Source organism: Syngnathoides biaculeatus, chromosome 22 (assembly GCF_019802595.1).
Source record: "Syngnathoides biaculeatus isolate LvHL_M chromosome 22, ASM1980259v1, whole genome shotgun sequence".
In the NCBI taxonomy this organism is placed as follows: domain Eukaryota; kingdom Metazoa; phylum Chordata; class Actinopteri; order Syngnathiformes; family Syngnathidae; genus Syngnathoides; species Syngnathoides biaculeatus.
The window spans coordinates 5,825,553-5,843,746 of NC_084661.1; the positions used below are offsets into that span (position 1 = coordinate 5,825,553).

Consider the following 18,194-nt stretch of genomic DNA (forward strand, 5'->3'; position numbering starts at 1 on the left):
GTGGAGCCGCTGTTCATCCATATTGAGAGGAGCCAGATGAGGTGGCTCTGGGGCATCTGATTTTGGATGGCTCCAGGGCGCCTCACTGATGAGGTGTTTCAGGCATGTCCCACCAGGAAGAGACTCCATGGACAACACAGGCCAAGCTGGAGGGATTGCATCTCTCAGCTGGCCTGGGAAAACCTCAGGATCCCTGAGGATGAGTTGGATGAAGTGGCTGAGGAGAGGGAAGTCAGGGCTAAAGCTATTGCCCCGTGACCTGACCTCGGTTAAACTGTGGAAAATGGGTGGGTGGGTGGGTGGATGGATGGATGGATGGATGGAAGGAATTCCTAGTAGGATAATCTCTCAATCACTTTACAGAGCTCCTACAAGGCAGTTCGTGAAGAAAGTAGACCCCAAACAGGAAGCTCTTGCCAAACTTAGACATAAAGCACCAGTCCCACAACAAAAGGTAAGCAAAGTTAGAGTGACATCAAAGAAAAGTCTAAATATTGCATGTTCACTCCTCACTGATTTCAGAAACAGTGGGTGGCATCTTCTCCAGTGGAAAAGCAATCTCCTCTACACACTCCATCAGGAAAAACATGCCCTCCCTCTACCATGGGTCCTCGTCTCATCTCAGAAAATATGAGGCAAAAGCAGCGCTCACTGGAAGATTTGTTTGGCTCACAGTGCCATCAACACATTTTGCCACCTCCTCCTGACTCCGCTCCATCTCTTGAACTTCATATTCCTGACCCACCAACCACGGTTGCACCTGCTCTTTGTGAGTCTCCCAAAATATTGTATCTTTTAGCCACAAAGAATGTATTTTCTTTTAGAAACGTTAAATTAAATGAGTTAAATATTTCTGTTCTAAGCACTATACACTCCAAAGGAGAACCAGATGACTGGATTTAAGAATAGACAGTTGTAAGGAAGCATCATAAAAACTGTTTTTCTTGGTTTGTTTAAAACATAATTAGTGTGGTATTATAATTTCTTATTTTTCAATATAAAGCATGTAATCGACAGATGAACATTGCTCAGATACTTACTCAACCTTTGATTTGAGTAAATCTTAACCAAAGCCTTACAAGTGAGAGGTGGGGTACACCCTTGTGTGGCCAGCAGTCAATGGAAAAAAATAAAAAAAACAAACAACCATTCATGAGTTATAAAGTATCTCCAAATGACATAACATTTACGCTTTTAGAATATGTAAACCAGTAAATGCTCATTTTATCATGGGGGTTCCAGTCCAGAAAGCCCCTGCAATTAGTGAAATCTGTGAATTGGAATTGGAATAGCAACCAACCAACCATCCATACAATCCTCACCAGGGTTGCGCGCATGCTGGAGCCAATCCCAGCTGTCATCGGGCAGGAGGCAGGGTACATCCTGAACTGGTTGCTGTCATGGTCCTGCCGGTTCCAGCCCTGGTGCTGCAGGTCCCCTACACACCGGCGTTGATTAGGAGACGCACACCTGCGCCTCATCTTCTATAGTGAACACTAGTATATATAGGACCCAGCGGACGGTTTGGCTTTGCCAGATCGTTGCCATCCATGCCTCGTTCCCGCACTCCCTTGTTCCTGATCCTGAATCCCGGTGTATTGACCGCTGCCTGTCCTTCGACCAACCGAGTAAGCTTAACGTCCTTTATACTGCTGCTCTCTCTGACTGATCTCCCGTGTACCGATACCTGCTTGCCCGCTGACCTGCCTTCTACGCCTGATGTCCTGGTTACCACTGCTGCAGTTGACTGTCTGCCTGATACCCGACCTTGGAACAAATAAACACTTTTCCCCGAACTGCCTCTGCATCTCCGGAGTCCTGCATTTGGGTCCTCCCCCGCACAGATGGGTCATGACAGTTGCCAGCCAATCACAGGGCACATGGAGGCAGACAACAGTTGCACTAAAATCACACGTTGATGCAATTCAGAGTCTCAAATTAATGCATGTTTTTGGGATGTGGGAGGAAACCAGAGCGCCCAGAGAAAACCCATGCAGGCACGGGGAGAACAGGCCAACTCCACATGGGGGTTCGGTGGGGGTCAGTATTTGAACCCCGATCCTCAGCATTGTGAGGCCAACGTTCTACAGCTGGGCCACTGTTACCAAAAAGAGCGAGAGGAAGACCAAAGAGAAGGTTGATGCATGTGGTGAGGGAAGACATGAGGGCACTTGGGGTTAGAGAGGAAGATGCACGAGATAGTCTAAGATGGAAAAAGATGACACGCTGTGACGACAGCGACGACAAGCCGAAAGCAAACGAAGAAGAAGACATTTCATAAGTGGAATTCAATGCCAATATTTGATTGAGAGATCTAGGTATTTTAATTGTCCAATTGGTCACCATCGACACAATCTAAACAAGCACATACCTTTTCAAGACGGCTGTTTTCTGCTTGAATGATGTGAAGAGCACATGTAGACATGGTGTAACCAAGCGATGTCCTGCCTTGAGCAATGGCATTTTTCCTCACTTATGCTCCAGGTAATATAGTCAAGTATTAAGGCTGGAGTGGGGAACCTTTTCGACTGAGAGAACTGTATCTCCATCATTTGCGTTGCCTTCGCGACAGAAATCACATGTACAGTATGTTGTAATGATGGGCTCTGCAAGCCACATGCAACCATCAGAAGAGCCATGAATGGCTCGTGAGCCATCGGTTCCCAACCCCTGTATTAAGGGGACCTATAATTAATTGGGATGATGCTTTCACCTGCATACTGTAGATTTAGAAAATCAAGCTAAACATTGCTCTTGCATTATTCCTGTTGATATTGTTATGAATGTGTGCATTATCTATTAATCAAGCCAGGGTTTGTATTTTTATTTTGTATTTTTTGTCTTTATTTTGTAAAATAAAATATTAAACAGTACCTTTTCCAGTCATGAGTCTTGTTTTGAACATTACTTTTCCAGTCATGTTTCTGTATCCTTGAGAAATTACGTGATTGAGCAAATATATAAAAATGAGATTACTTTATGGGTTTTCTTTCTCTGCAATGAAAAAGAGTCCAGTTTACTTTATGTAAGTCATTGCTGCTACACTGAAATTATAAAGGTAATAAAGATAACTTTATTAGAACTGTGCAGATGAGTGATTGCACTAAACTGATCTTATTTAAGAAAATACTGAATCTGCAATAGGTATACCGCAATATAGTGAGGAATTACTATACGCTAAATGTTGGCCAGGCAGTGACACAAGGGACTAAAATTTGAAAATAAGTCAATATCGACATAAAACATTACAAATCAAATTGCCCTAAATATTCACTAAACAGATTTGGTTTATTTATTATTTAGCTTGTTTGGATATTTTGTAATGAGTTATATTGACACATGAACATTTCTAGTGTTGCAAATTAAGAGGTATACCAGGAGGGTTAAAGGGTATTGTTTCTTCCTTCATGCCTGAACTCCATTTTGTAGGTATGATTCCAGAGGACGAGAGCTGTCAATCTCAGCTTTGTCATTATTCTCCCGATGTTTACTTCTCTTACAACATAATGCCAGGAAAACTGTTCCTCCGCAAAGAGGTAAAATGCATACAGAGGCACAAACATTCATATAGCAGCTTTATCTGACATATTATCTTGTGGATTAAATTCACCTATGAATGAAACAGGAACAAGTAGTAAAGTATTTTTTTCTGTTTGAAATGTCTTCTGCTTGGTTTAATGTCTATAATTACCATATTAATTGAAAATAAGACCTAACTGACAGTTATAAGTGTCACGCCCCATCGGAACGGGAGTAGGACCCAAATGCAGGACTTGGAAGATGCAAGGTAGTTCGTGGAGAAACGTTTATTATTCAGTGGTCGCGGATCGGGCAGGCAGTCAGGTGTAGCAGCGGTAGTTGGGACGTCGGGCGAAGAGAGCAGGTGAGCGGGCAGGCAGGAGTCGGTACACCGGAGATCGATCAAGGAAGGCAGAAGTGTCAAGGGAGTCAGGCTTACAGGGTCGGTCGAAGAACAGGCGGAGGTCGGTACACACGGGTTGACGATCAGGGATACGGAAGTACTCGAACGGGGCATGAAGCTCAACGCTCTCGCGCGGACCAGTCGTCATCGCAGTCATATAAATACACAGGATAATCAGCCCGCAAGAGGCGCAGGTGTGCGCCTCCCAATCAGCGCAACCGCGCAGGCACCCGCACAGCCCGGGCTGGAGTGGCAGGATCATGACAATAAAAAATGTTCATTGGGATTTGTTCGATTTCTTAGACTTAGATAATTTAACATGACACATGTTAAATACTGTCCAGTCAAGGACACTACCCCTGTTCTCGAGGAATGAATGTAACAGGAAGGTTGTGTTCTAGAGCGGTATCATAATCAGTTCAATAACAAAATGTAAAACGGTCTCCAAGCAGAGGTCTTTTTACCACACAGTTCAACAACTACTGTATGTTTGTATTTTAAATGTTTCTGTGTTCAGGTGTTTTACCCCAAAGACATGTTCAACCAACCGTACATCCTCAATCTTTTATATGATCAGGTTAGTACAGATATGGTTATCTTTTGACATTTTTGTCTTTTTTGTTGTACCAAGTAGTTATATCTGTAGATTTATAGGTGTTTTGTGATATGGCAGGTGTCTGACTTGTTTCTAATTCAGTATGGATTTTTTTTCGTTTGTTTGCTTTGGGGGATTTTTAGATCATGAGGGACACTTACTCTGATAAGTGTGTGAGAATAAACAGAGAGGAGAGAAGGAAAATGAAAGATCTGCTAGGTGAGTATTTTGATGCTTGTCAATCATCTAGTTATAGAGGTCATGAATTGGTGGACTACGGTCCTGGTCTGGATCCAGAAGCTTTTCCATATGAACCCAGCAGTGTGTGCCAAAAAATCCAACTCAAATATGATTCAAAACCTGAGAAGGCACTCCTATTGAAGTGCCACAGCCATTGGAGGCTTTACGGTAGTCATTTAGTGGATAATAAAAACCTCACACCAGTTACATGAGTTATTGGAAGGTATCCTGAGGTATGACCTTACTCAGCCAATAAAGTCTGCATTTCAGGCAATTAAAAACTTTACAGTACAAAAAAAGTTTCTTTCGGCTTATCCTGTTAGGGGTTGGCACGGCGTGTCATCGCACATAAAACGCTTATATTTATGTGGCACAATTTCTATGCCAGATGCCCTTTGACGCAACCCCTCAGGGGGTGTGGAGACCCCAGTGAGATATGAACACACAACCCCTGGGTTACCAAACCAACACTCTAACCACTGAGGTATGGGGCCCCTAACCAAACCAGGCAGAGAAAGACAGACAAATCAGGTGATCAGGGGAGAGTGAAAGTGAAAGACAGAAATGGAGATATGGAGTTAAATGTTGTGGGAAAAAACTTCAGAAAATGATGGGTAAAGTAAGTTACTGTATTTCTGTTTCAGCAGACCTCCACAATTCACGGGGAATAAAGACAGGGCCAGACTATGAATAGCGAAAAAACCTGAATAATTAACAACCATGAATATTGTTTTGGATTTTTTTTTTCCTTTAACCCATTGAATTATGGAATAAGTGGTTGTATATCAGTAATAAGCGTTTGGGAGGTTGTATTCCAATAAAATTACAAGACATTTTAGAAAAAAGCAATCATTAGACTAAGGAACAATAAAGAAATTGTGATAATCCTTCTTCAGTTGTCATACTTTTTTTTTTTTTTTTAGAATTTTAGTTGTGCTTTGTCTTCTTTATGTGAGTAATTTATATTTGTCAATCAAAACCACACACATGTAGAAAAGTTTCAACGTTTTATGCTTAATTTTTAGCAATTAAAAAAAAATTAAATTCAACTATTCAGGCTGTCAGCAGTCACCTGATAGATTAGCCCATTGGAGGTCGTACAATTTCTAAACATTTTTGCTACATGAATTGTAAGAAATGATTCATGAGATTCATGTTATAATAATCTGATGAAAAGAAATTGTACTGTAACACGAACGATACAAACTATATGGAATGTGCATGCAGTATTATATACCACAGAGCAATTTATTACTTCTGCAATACATGTGAATTTTCTATTTGTCATTCATAGCTAATCTCAATGTGGGAACAATGAGTACAATCCAGGATGACAACATGAAAAAAAGGATCATCATTGCTGCTCGGGACAACTGGGAAAACTACTTTTCACGCCTATTTCCCATTAAGGTAAAGATTTATTTAGTCACTGTGATTTGACAGGCGCGTCTGCACCCGTGCGCCATCACACTTGTAAATCTCCACAGTCGAATATGAAAAATCATGGGCGTAAAATTTGTCACAAGTAGAAATACATAGATATTGAAAGATGTGGCTTTTTTTGTGTAGTCTTGACAAATGTTCACTATGAACTGTGCCACTGCGCAATTGCGCACTCTAAGCACACATGAAAACCGATCCAGCGCAGTTAACCAAAGCCTGAAGTCTTTTTTTTTTTTTTTTACACGGAAGTACATGGTCTCCAACAAGCTGCTGCTCAGCCTACTTCTACTACCTAGTTTACCTGACACCCCCCCCCCACTCTTAAAGGGGTACACTCATAATAACAAACAGAACACACACTCGCAACTTTATAGCTGCGGGCATGACTGGTAGACCACACCCATGAATTAAGTCCAGTATCCCAAAAATGAATTACTTCATAGTTGTTTTTGTTTTTTCCCTCAAAGGTTCCTGATGGACTTAAAAATACATAATACTTTAATTCCCCCATTTCCACCCATTCAGTAAATGATACACAAGGCTAAGCTAGGCCTTCCTGATTTTAGTTACTCCATTCTTCGCTAATTTTTCAATGCTGTCTTTCTATTCACCTTGCGTATTACACAAATGACAAAACAGAGAAGAGAAACACAGACCTCTGTAACCCATATGATCAGCAAAGCAAGAGCCCCGATTGCCACTAGTCTTTGCTGATATAGTATTGTGTTATACCTCATGACAACAACTTTGAAGTTTTTTTAACAATGCCTTTTAATTTCTCTACATTTAAAAAAGTTTCTCTTCCTCTGGACCCCTAACCGTGTCTACATCGACACGCCCTAAACAGTCATTAGTCATTTTTATCTTGTCAAACATCTGTTCCCACTTACACATCTGAATTGGAAATGTTGTTATAACATAGTTTATATTATTTCTCAATATTAATCCTTTATTCTATTGTAATAACAAACATGTTTGCAACATTGTTATTCTATGATATTCCTTCATTCATTATTTGATTTATCTTTTGATATTATTTTGTCACAAAACTTATTATATGACAGATTGTCAAAACATGGACGTGAGCATATTGATTTTGTGGGTTTTTTCGCCAAAGGCAGAACAAAGGAAAGAACCCAATCCAAAATCAAGGGGCTGTTCAAGAAGAGGATTTTAATCACAGGCAGAGGTTGGTACACAGGTAGGCAGTCCAAAAAAGCAACAGTTTCCAAAAATGAGAGGCAAAAGGGAAGGTCAAAAACAAGGCGGGGTCAAAGCTTACTATGAGTCAATGACATCAAACAAGGAACACTAGAACGTGACAACAAGTTACAATGAACTGTCAACAGACAGAATGAGACATGAGATATACTGTATTTGCATGTTGTAATTAGGGCATACAAGACACAGGTGGCAGGGAGCTCACTGGAGCAGGTGTGTATGAGGCAGGGGGATGACCACAAACATGACAGTACACCCCGAACGGCCAGTACCAGACAGCCACGGAGCCTTGGGATCCTCAACAAGGAAGTCTGGAATGAGCGTGTTGTGAACAATAAGCCGAGGGATCCAATAATGCTCCTCAGGCCCATAACCGGATATTGCATCACGAACTGGAAGGCACGACCAGAGGGGACCCCCAAGCAGGCTTGACCAGGCTGACGTGAAATACTGGGTGGACCCGCATTGACTTCAAGAGCCTCAGGTTCATAGTGACAGGGTTGACAACCTTTATGATGGGGAATGGCCCAACAAACCTGGGAGCGAGTTTCCGGGACTCCTCGCGGATTGGAAGATGCTTGGTGAAGAGCCAAACTCGCTGACCCACATTCTAGTTTGGGGCCAGTGTCCTCTCTGGTCTTGTAGGACCGCCCCTGGCATAGTGGCTCACTCACAGGTCCTCCTGCAGCGTCTCACCAAGGTCAATGCTGAAGGAACTGTGGACTCGGGGCTTTGGCAGGAAACAGAGTAGGTTTATAACCATGCACAATATGGAAAGGAGACAGACCAGTGGATGCTGAACCAGATTCTGACTCCGAGATTATGGCTCCTGAGAGGCGAAACATCAGAACCCAGTCTCCTGGTCTGAGTTCAGCCTGTTAGTTTGCCCATTGATTTCAGGATGAATCCCACGTAGGCCGACAGTAACACCTATTAATAAGCAATTTTTTTTTCCAAAAATTTGCAAAAAATTGGGGTCCCCTATCAGAAACACTCCAGAATCAGAATCAGCTTTATTGGCCAAGTGTGTAAAAACACACGAGGAATTTTTCTCCGGCAGTCGGTGCTGCCCTGGTGCGACATTCAGAACAAAGAACAAGAGACATTCCTGTTTATAGGAACGATTCCTTATGAGAGTCATACAAGATGTAAAATCTTCTTCATTTAAACAGGTAAGAGATAAGTGTGTTAAGGTTCCACATGCTGTTAAGCTTGTACGGAGTACCTTTATTAACTAACATTTACTAACCCTAACATATTTAAGACTAAAAGAGGTATTTAGTATAATCTTAAATTATGAAAATGTATTCCAATCATATACGCAGTATTATAAATTTAAAATATTAGTATAATTTATAAACTACTTACTGTATTATATGACTGGATAGTTACCATTCATCTCTCAGAGACTCCTCTACTGGAGGAACAGGCTGAGTTTTTTACCTTTGAGATGGGGAGTTGTTTTTGTGTGTGTGTGGACTTTAACGAGTATGTGTGTGTGTGCGTGAATGGAAACATTACAGTACAGTCATACCTCTACCTATGAACGTCTCTAGTCATGAAAAATTCAGGTTACGAAAAGTCTTCTTAGGAAAATGTTGTCTCTAGTTATGAAGGAAATTCAGAATATGAAAGGAAAAAAACAATGCTTTATTCCATTGAACGTAAGCATCCTGCTCTCCTATGAGCTATCACGTAGCATCTTCTTGGCATCATATCCCTCCATTCGCTAGGAGAATCATAACCCGTGATGAACTTCCTGTATGTTCGTCACCGAATCTATTGTCATATGCGAGTCCATACTCATACTGTACAACTTCTTCGTGTATTTATTCATCTTTTTCACCATGGGGCCTAAGAAATTGTTGGCCAGTGCCAACGACAAGAAGATGAGAATTGTTTTGTGCATCAAAACAAAACGAGAACTTGTCGAGAAATATGAAAAAGGCATGCATGCATGTGGCCTCATGCTGTTGCTCCACGGGATTTTGAGAGGATCAAAGTGGAGGTTGAACCTTAAGTTGAAGAACATTTTTTGCTGGGAAAGGCTAAGGAGCACATCAACGAGTTGGTTCAGGAGCACCATGAGGATCTATTGACATTCAGGAGCACCACAAAAAATTTTCGATGGAGGAGTTAAGGTGCTATTTCGTGGCGTTTCAGGAGCAGTTTAGTGAGGATGGCATAGAGAAGGAGCTAGCCACTATTCCTTCAGCAACAATAAAAGAAGTATTGACGAAATTCCATGAGATTTCCGAATTTATTCAAAAGAATAATTCGGAAAATGTGTTAACTAGTCAGGCTATCACTCACTTCAATGACATTTGCCTCGCACATTTCCGCAAGATTATTAAAAGCTGTCAAAGGCAAACATCCTTGGATTGGTACTTCTTGAAACATTGAAAGTTAATGTTAGTTTGTTTTGAATTCATAATTTATGTAATTGATCAATTTTCTTGGAATTAAGTTGTGTGCGTGCCTCGTCCTTCCTCATCTTCGATGCCTTGTCACGCGCCCTTCTCTTCGCATCGTTGCTCAATACCGAAGGCAAATGACATAATTTTTAAAATTATTCTTTACACAATGTACACTTTCAATATTTATCTTTCAGGTAAATGAACAGAATTTTTTTAGTATTCAATACATTATGTACAGTTTGAATGCTTATTTTTGGCGGCGGGGGGGGTTGGAACAGATGAAGCTATTGATATATAAAATGTGTTTCTGCTTCCAAAAAAATTGAAGTTGCGAAACAACTTCTGGAACTGATTAATTTTGTAAGTAAAGGTACCACTGTGTTGATACTTTGCGTAATTGAGAAAAAAGTGACAACAGTACAAGTGTCGAGATCAATCTCCAATAAAACCTTATGCTGCACAAAAACATTTTTATTGCCGTACGTAATTAACATTCCTCATTCAGAGAATTTTCTGCTGGAGCCACGGGTGCTACATAGCTGCGATTTTTTTACCTTTATCTACCTTAGATGATTTTTTTTTTGTGTGTGTACAAAAACGTTTAAAATCTGTCAACAGGACGGTACTTATTTATCAGAATCAGCTTTAATTTACAAGTATGTAACAACACACAAGGAATTTGTCTCCGGTAGTCGGTGCCACCCTGCTACGACATTCAGAACAAAGAACAAACTAACGAGCAAGAACAAAGAAAAAGAGACATTCAGTTAATTGGAACTATTCCTTTTAAGGGTCACAGATGTGCAAGATGCAGTCTCCTTCATTGACAACAAGCGATGGTCAACGCCCCACACTGTGCTAAGCTTGTACAGAGTGGCCTTACCCATTCGTGGTTGCCATTATCGACCAGTGCAATGACAAAGGAAGCAGTTTAAATCAATGGGTCATGCAATAGTCTACAGAATATATTACTAATGCTAATACTGATTGGATCAGCAGGATGTGAGGGTGTGTTTCTGCAACGGGACAAAGCAGAAGTTAGTAGGTTTGCTGATCAATAATTTAATGACTTAACTTAACTTAACCAGAGGGAAAAAACTGTTTGAATGCCTGCTAGTTTTTACTTTTCAGTAGCGCTTACCCGATGGAATATGCTGGAAGAGGTGGTGGCCAGGAATGTGTCATGGTCCTCCAGTCCAGTCCTGGCTGTGCGGGTTCCCGCACGGCCACGCTGATTGGGAGTCGCACACCTGCGCCTAATGCTGGCTGATTGGGCTTGGTGTACAGAGGACCATGGGGAAGACTGGTCCGGCGCCAGATCGTTGCAACTCATGCCCCGTTCCTGCACTCCCGTATCTCTGATCGACAACCCGTGTGTACCCACCTCCGCCTGTTCTCCGACCGACCCCATAAGCCTGACTCCCTTGACACTCCTGTCTTCCCTCATCGATCTCCCGTGTACCGACTCCTGCCTGCTCGCGGACCTGCTCTGTACAGCCGACGTCCTGACTAGGGTTACAGTTTTTTAGTTTTACAGATGTTTGCTGCATCCTTCTTTATGTAGCACACCGTGGATTCATTACACCTGACCCTATTGTGATACATAAATAAAAATAACAAAAATGCATCACACCCTCTTGTTGCACTTTAAGTGCCAAACAAATATCGAGCAAACTTCTGCAGTTTTTGCTTTTTGTATGGTTTTGTCATCAAATCAGCAGTCATATTGTCAGTGGAACAATATTTTAGACAATCTCACCCCTTATTTACTGTTTCACATATGAAATGATATTCTGTCATTATGTTGACATCTTTGTTGGTTAACTGGGTTCCTGGTTTGTGCAATAGCTCCTTTAATGTCATCAAATACATGGGTTTTAGCACCTTGATATTTATCAATTCCTTTGAGCATCCTTTGTCAATACATACACTCCTGTATGTATTCTGCCTTCCAGTTGATAGTGCTACAGTTGGTTGTTTTCTGCTCTTCCATGAAATCAAAGAGCTTCTCTGATTCAGACTGACACAGTAACCTGTTGTGGCACATTGGTCTGTAGCCTCAGATGCCCAGTCTGCATCACTATGCACTAATAGGGCTATGGCATCTGTGCTGTTCTTTTTGAAACACAATTCATTGTATGTTGTACCTTTAAGCACCTTGAAAACTTGATTCACAGTGTTCCAGTAATCTGAAGAGACAGCGGCACTGAAGAGACGACAGGAAGCACAGCTGGAGGTGGCAGAACTAAAGATGTTGAGGTTCTCTCTAGAAGCGAGCAAGTTGGATAGGATGAGAAATTAACTCATTTGAGGGACAGCCAAAGTTGGATGTTTTGGAGACAAGGTTCGAGAGAGCAGACTTTGATGGTTTGGACATGTTCAGAGGCAAGAGTGAATATATTTGTAGAAAGGTGCGAAGGATTGAATTGCCAGGCATAAGAGCGAGAGGAACCCAAAGAGAATGTTGATGGATGTTGGGTGGGAAGAGGGCAGTGGGTGTTTGAGAGGAAGATGCAGATACATGGAAAAAGATGTGTGTGGCGACACCTCACGGGACAAGCCGAATGGAAAAGCCGAATGGAAAAGAAGACAATGTAAAATTTTTTCATTTTTATTATTTTGAGATTTTAAAAAATCTTACAATTTGCAACGACAATCAAACAAATGACCAAACAAACAGAAAAAAATACTTTGTTCAAATATTGTGCAGTTTTGGTGTCGCTGGGTTTTCTGCACATGCCGGCTCACAAATTTGCCTGCTGACACATCAAGTTCTTTCAATCATCTCTGAACAAGGCAAATGGTGATCCCCAAAATTGCAAAGTTTGAAGAAAGAAGTTGAAAACTTTGACATAATAAGACAGCGTGATACACATTTTTTAGGCATGCTAAACATGGGGGCACAAGCCAGTGCAATCTGTCAACCAGTCCCAAGCCCGGATAAATCAAGAGGGTTAAATCAGGAAGGGCATCCTGTGTAAAACTGTGCCAAACAAATATGAGTATGTATGTATCTGGGTACCATAATGATTATATGAAATGTAAACAGTATTCACACTTTATATTTGAAGACTAAGATTACAACACTACATGTATTTACTTAAATCTTTAATTATAAAACTTTTTTTAATCTTTCCTGCAACAATTGTCTAACCGTAGTCAGGAAACACAGGGGACACATCTTGGTGGCAGTTGCAATAATGGTATGAAGCGCCAGTTTGCTGCTCAGAAGGCTTTAAAAGGTCCTTGAAGCACACACCATCAATGTGTCCTCTCTTGAACACTGCTCCTCCCCTGTGGCCCTTGCTAAACTTGTAAACTGAACACAATAGCAACTGCTCTAGCTGTGTTTCTATCCCTTCTCACTCTCAATGGTCTACACGCCTGTGCAGTCCTCTCTCTCTCTCTCTCTCTCTCTCACACACACACACACACACACACGGCAGATGAGAGGCTCATAGAAAATTTAGCTTCACTCATCAGCAGCATTGCACATAACCATGTGACGTGCCAAAAAAATTCTAAAATAGATATTGTAATGAAAAATATCGCAATTTCTCAAGTATAATGCGTCCTGAAGTACAATGCGCACCCCCAAAGTTGACCTAAAACATCAAGAAACCCCTTCTACACCACCAATTTGCTGCTACCCATATGCCCAAAATATTGGGAATTATCTGTTTATATTTTGTTAGGTTTGAACTTGTATTGTTTTTCAAAAAACTGTCTGAACAACAATCATTAATAATAATCATTGTGCATGTGTTGATGTAGCTGTAACATAATCTCGGGACTGGCCACAGGACATGCTTGTCCTGGTCCCTGTAATTGTCAGAACAGAATCCCTCAACCAACTAAAATAAATGCTCAATGATGGCACAACATTTTATTAATACTGTTGATAACACATATTACAGCCTCAAATAAATGATTAACACTGACAAACATTTTTGCATTAAATATTTGTGCATAAAACGTTTGTGCACAGTGCAGTTTATCCTCTACATTACGTATCCTTGGGCAAGACTTCAAAAGCAACATCTGGCTTATCTCCAATCTGAAAAATATCCATCGTAACTACCTTTGGTGACTGGTCCAGTTCTGGTGCCTCCTGAATTCATGAACAGTGATCCTATTTTGCTCCTACAGCGTGTCATCCTCTGTGCCATCCATGACGTTTGTGGGGTAACATTTATTGAATCCCAAGAGTTTTGGTTCCACAGTGCAGCCTCTCGCCCACCTGATGCCATAGTTTTCCTATGGCATCAGGTGGCTATCAAAACCAAGTGAGCTCAAAGTACGTAGAAACGAGGGTGTCACGGGCACATTAAAAAAAGGAAAAAAAACGGGAGAGCGCACAGAATTGAAATGTTCGCTTTTTTTAAAATGTACCGATGACGTAGTCTTTGCTCACGTTGTTTTTATACTCACCTGAAGCCATTGAGGCAAGCCGTCTACCAACATACTCACTTGCCTCTGAACATGTCCAAATCATCGAAGTTTGCTCTCTCTAACCTTGTCTCCAAAACATCCGACTTTGGCTGTCCCTCTAATAAGCACCTTTCTAATCCTATCCAACCTGTTCACACCAAGCAAGAACCTCAGCATCTTCATTTCTGCTACCAAAAGTTCTGCTTCCTGTTGTTTCTTCAGAGCCACCGTCTCTGATCCATACATCAGGCCTCACCACTGTTTTATAAACTTTGCCCTTCATCCTGGCGGATACACTTCTGTCACATAGAACACTAGACACCTTCCGCCAACTGTTCCACCCCGATTGGACCCGTTTTTTCACTTCCTTACCATACTCTTCATTGCTCTGTATTGTTGATCCCAAGTATTTGAAGTCGTCCACCTTTGCTATCTCTTCTCCCTGGTGCTTCACTCTTCCTTCTCCGCCCCTCTCATTCATGCACATATATTCTGTTTTACTTCGGCTAATCTCCATTCCTCTCCTTTCCAGTGCGTACCTCCATCTTTCTAACTGTTCCTCCGCCTATTCCCTGCTTTCACTGCAGATCACAGTATCATCTGCAAACAACATGGTCCAAGGAGAATCCAGTCTAACCTCGTCTGTCAGCCTATCCATTACTACCACAAACAGGAAAGGGCTCAGCGCGGAACCCAGATGCAGTCCCACTTCCACGTTCAATTCTTCTGACATACCAATGGCACATCACACCATTGTTCTGCTGCCCTTATACATGTCCTGTACTATTCTAACATATTTCTCCGCCACACCAGACTTGTGCATGCAGTACCACAGTTCCTCTCTTGGTATTCTGTCATAGGCTTTCTCTAAATCCACAAAGACACAATGTAGCTCCTTTTGACCTTGACACTGTACTTTCCCACTATCATCCTCAAGGCAAATAATGCATCTGTGGTACTTTTTCTAGCCATGAAACCATACTGATGCTCAAAGATACTTTTGTCCTGAGTCTAGCCTCCACTACTCTTTCCCATAACTTCATTGTGTGGCTCATCATCTTTATTCCTGTGTCGTTGTTGCGCTGTTTATCGCCACCAACATCGGCGGCATTTTTCATTGCTGCTACCACCCATGACGTTGTTAATCCGTTGGCGTTGTTAATCGCCAACGATGTCAGCGTCATTGTTTATGTGTCGACGTTGTTCATCGGTGATGGCGGCAGGGATGAACAACACCGACAGATGAACAACAACACCGACACCATCGACAATGAACAACGCCCCAGACAGCGGCGGCGATAAAAGACACCGCCGACGCCGGGATTAAACATGCACCTTGTATCAATGTCTCTTTTCACATTATGCCGATCTGGCTGGTTTTTTTTTTATATTAATAAAACTGAAGCACTGAAGCCGCAAAAAGTGAAGCGCGAAGTAGCGAGGGAACCCACGTACAAAATGTATTGCTCAAACAGCTAGATCAGGGATGGGGAACTTTAATTCTTGCCCCATATGTCACATTCCCACTTCCACTCACTCCATTTGTTAATATCTGTTTCCACAAATTGCAGTCAGACAGTGGTGATGCTCAAATTTTGGGTGTGTGTCATCGTGGAATTCGTCTCCTGAAGATGGTAGCTGCATCAGGCATTGATCCAAAACATCTCCGTCTCCTTCGAAGCTACAGGTAAACATCTATTCAACATAAAGGAACAGCACATTATCGCATCTTGAATACTGTATGAGGAACGGAGGCGCACACCTCGTTTCGCATACATTTTTGAAGTTCAGGTTAAAAAGGCAAATCGGGGCATCATGCTTGTTCAGTCTCGGGAGATTGAGTCGATCAGAACTGGACTTTAGTGCTTGTCACTTGGCAATAATTAAGGTTAAAAGCTCCTTCCCATGTCAAGGCAACCCCCCCCCATGCCTTCCAGAATCACTTAAGTACACTACATTGCAAGTACATTAAATTTGCACTGTTTGATTTTTATAGAAACTTTGACCCTCTGCATTACATAGCAATTACAGCAGAGGTCATTTCCTCTACCAGACATTGAAAGAACTGTTAGAATAAAAATTAATCATCATTGGTGACTTGTTCTTTCTATGAACAGCACTGAATTTTCCTTCAAAGCTGTAATGGAAAAAAAATAATCTTTATTAATAATAATTAAAGTACAACTAAATTGAGCGGCATGGCGGCACAGATGTAGAGCATTGGCCTCATAGTTCTGAGGAACTCAAATCCCAGCCTTGCCTGTGTGGAGTTTGCATGTTCTCCCATGGCTGTGTGCGTTTTCTCCGGGCAATCCGGTTTCCTACCACATCCCAAGAACATGCATTAATTGGAGACTCTAAACTACCCTAGGTGTGATTGTGAGTGCGACTGTTGTCTGTCTCCGTGTGCCTTGGTGTTGGCTGGCTACCAGTTCAGGCTGTACCCCGCCTCCTCCCCGATAACAACTGGGATTGCCTCTAGCACACCCGCGACCCTTGTGAGGATAAGCGGCTCAGAAAATGGATGGATACTACTAAAGTGAGCCTTTCTTATTCAAACCAACCTGCTAACTCCTTAAGGGACCCTCAACATCTTTCCACCACCTCAAGCTGTGCTTCCTGTTGTCTCTTGAGTGCCACTGTATCTAATCCGTACATCATGGTTGGCCTCACCATTGTTTTATATACTTTGCCCTTCATCCTAAACTCTTCCATCACACAACAAACCCAACACCTTCTGTCACTTATTCCTTCTTGCTTGGACCTGTTTCTTCACTTCCTTATCACACTCACCACTGCTGTGGACTAATGACCCCAAGTATTTAAAGTCCTCTACCCTTGCTATCTCTTCACCCTGTGGCTCGACTCTTCTCCTTTCACCCCTCTTTTTCAATTAATATTCATTCTTCTCCTTCCCAGTGCATGCCTCCACCTTTCTGTTTCTCCACCTGGTCCCTGCCGTCACGGCAGATCACATTGACATCTACAAACCTCAAAGTCAACAGAAATTCCAGTATACCCTTATCTGCCAACATCTCCATCACCACCGCAAATGGGAAGGGGCTTAGGACAAGATCCCTAATGCAGTCCCATCTCCACCTTAAATTACTCTAGCACACCTTCCGCACAACTCACCACTGTTCTGGTGACCTCAAACATGTCTTGTATTCCTCTAACATACTGCTCTGCCATTCCAGACTTCTGTCCTACACATTCTCTCAATGTACAGACACAATGGAGCTCCTTTTGAGATTCTCTGCACTTTTCTATCAACATTCCCAAGGAAAATAATGCATCTGTAGTACTTTTTCTCGGCATGAAACCATACTGATGCTCAAAGATACTTTTGTCCTCAGTCTAGCCTCCACTGCTCCTGTCGGCTTTCTCCTCATCTCTATGCACCCGATTAGGAAATCAGACCACGGCAGGACTGCGCCTAATTGGCTGGGGTGCCCATCTTGAGGTGGCCAGTAGTTGTCCAGTGGGATCGAAAATCCCTCCCACTGACAAGAACGACCATGTCACCATGCTCTATGCCAGTTGAGCAGTGACTTATAACCAGTAATTGATGTTCTCTGTGTTGTTTTGATGCTTGAGGCAAACCTGGGGTGTCCTCTCCAGGTGAGTACGATGTGGTGGTGGTGTGTTGTATATGTGTGCTGTCATCAGGTGTCAAATTGGGAAGTGTAGTCCATCCATCCATCCATCCATCCATCCATCCATCCATCCATACATACATATATACATACATACATACATACAATTTCTACTGCTTCGCCGGGTTAGGTCGCGGGTTAAATAGCTTCAGCAGGGATACCCAAACTTTCCTTTCCCCAGCCACTTCTTCCAGCTCTTCTGGATGGAGCTCGAGGCGTTCCCAGGCCAGCCGAGACTCATAGTCTCTCCAGCGTGACCTGGATCATCC

At 42.1% G+C, this 18,194-nt stretch overlaps 1 protein-coding gene across 4 annotated transcripts in view; it reads left to right on the forward strand.

Moving 5' to 3' along the window:
* myo15b (myosin XVB) overlaps positions 1–18,194 on the forward strand; it is a 160,675-nt gene that overhangs the window by 53,703 nt on the left and 88,778 nt on the right. For all 4 annotated transcript variants that reach the window (XM_061809561.1, XM_061809562.1, XM_061809563.1 and 1 more), the window contains exons 20-26: positions 364–454; positions 523–769; positions 3,430–3,536; positions 4,440–4,499; positions 4,661–4,736; positions 6,052–6,167; positions 15,841–15,956. In XM_061809561.1, the coding sequence (XP_061665545.1) occupies positions 364–454; positions 523–769; positions 3,430–3,536; positions 4,440–4,499; positions 4,661–4,736; positions 6,052–6,167; positions 15,841–15,956 (813 nt within the window). The remainder of the gene's footprint in view (positions 1–363; positions 455–522; positions 770–3,429; positions 3,537–4,439; positions 4,500–4,660; positions 4,737–6,051; positions 6,168–15,840; positions 15,957–18,194) is intronic.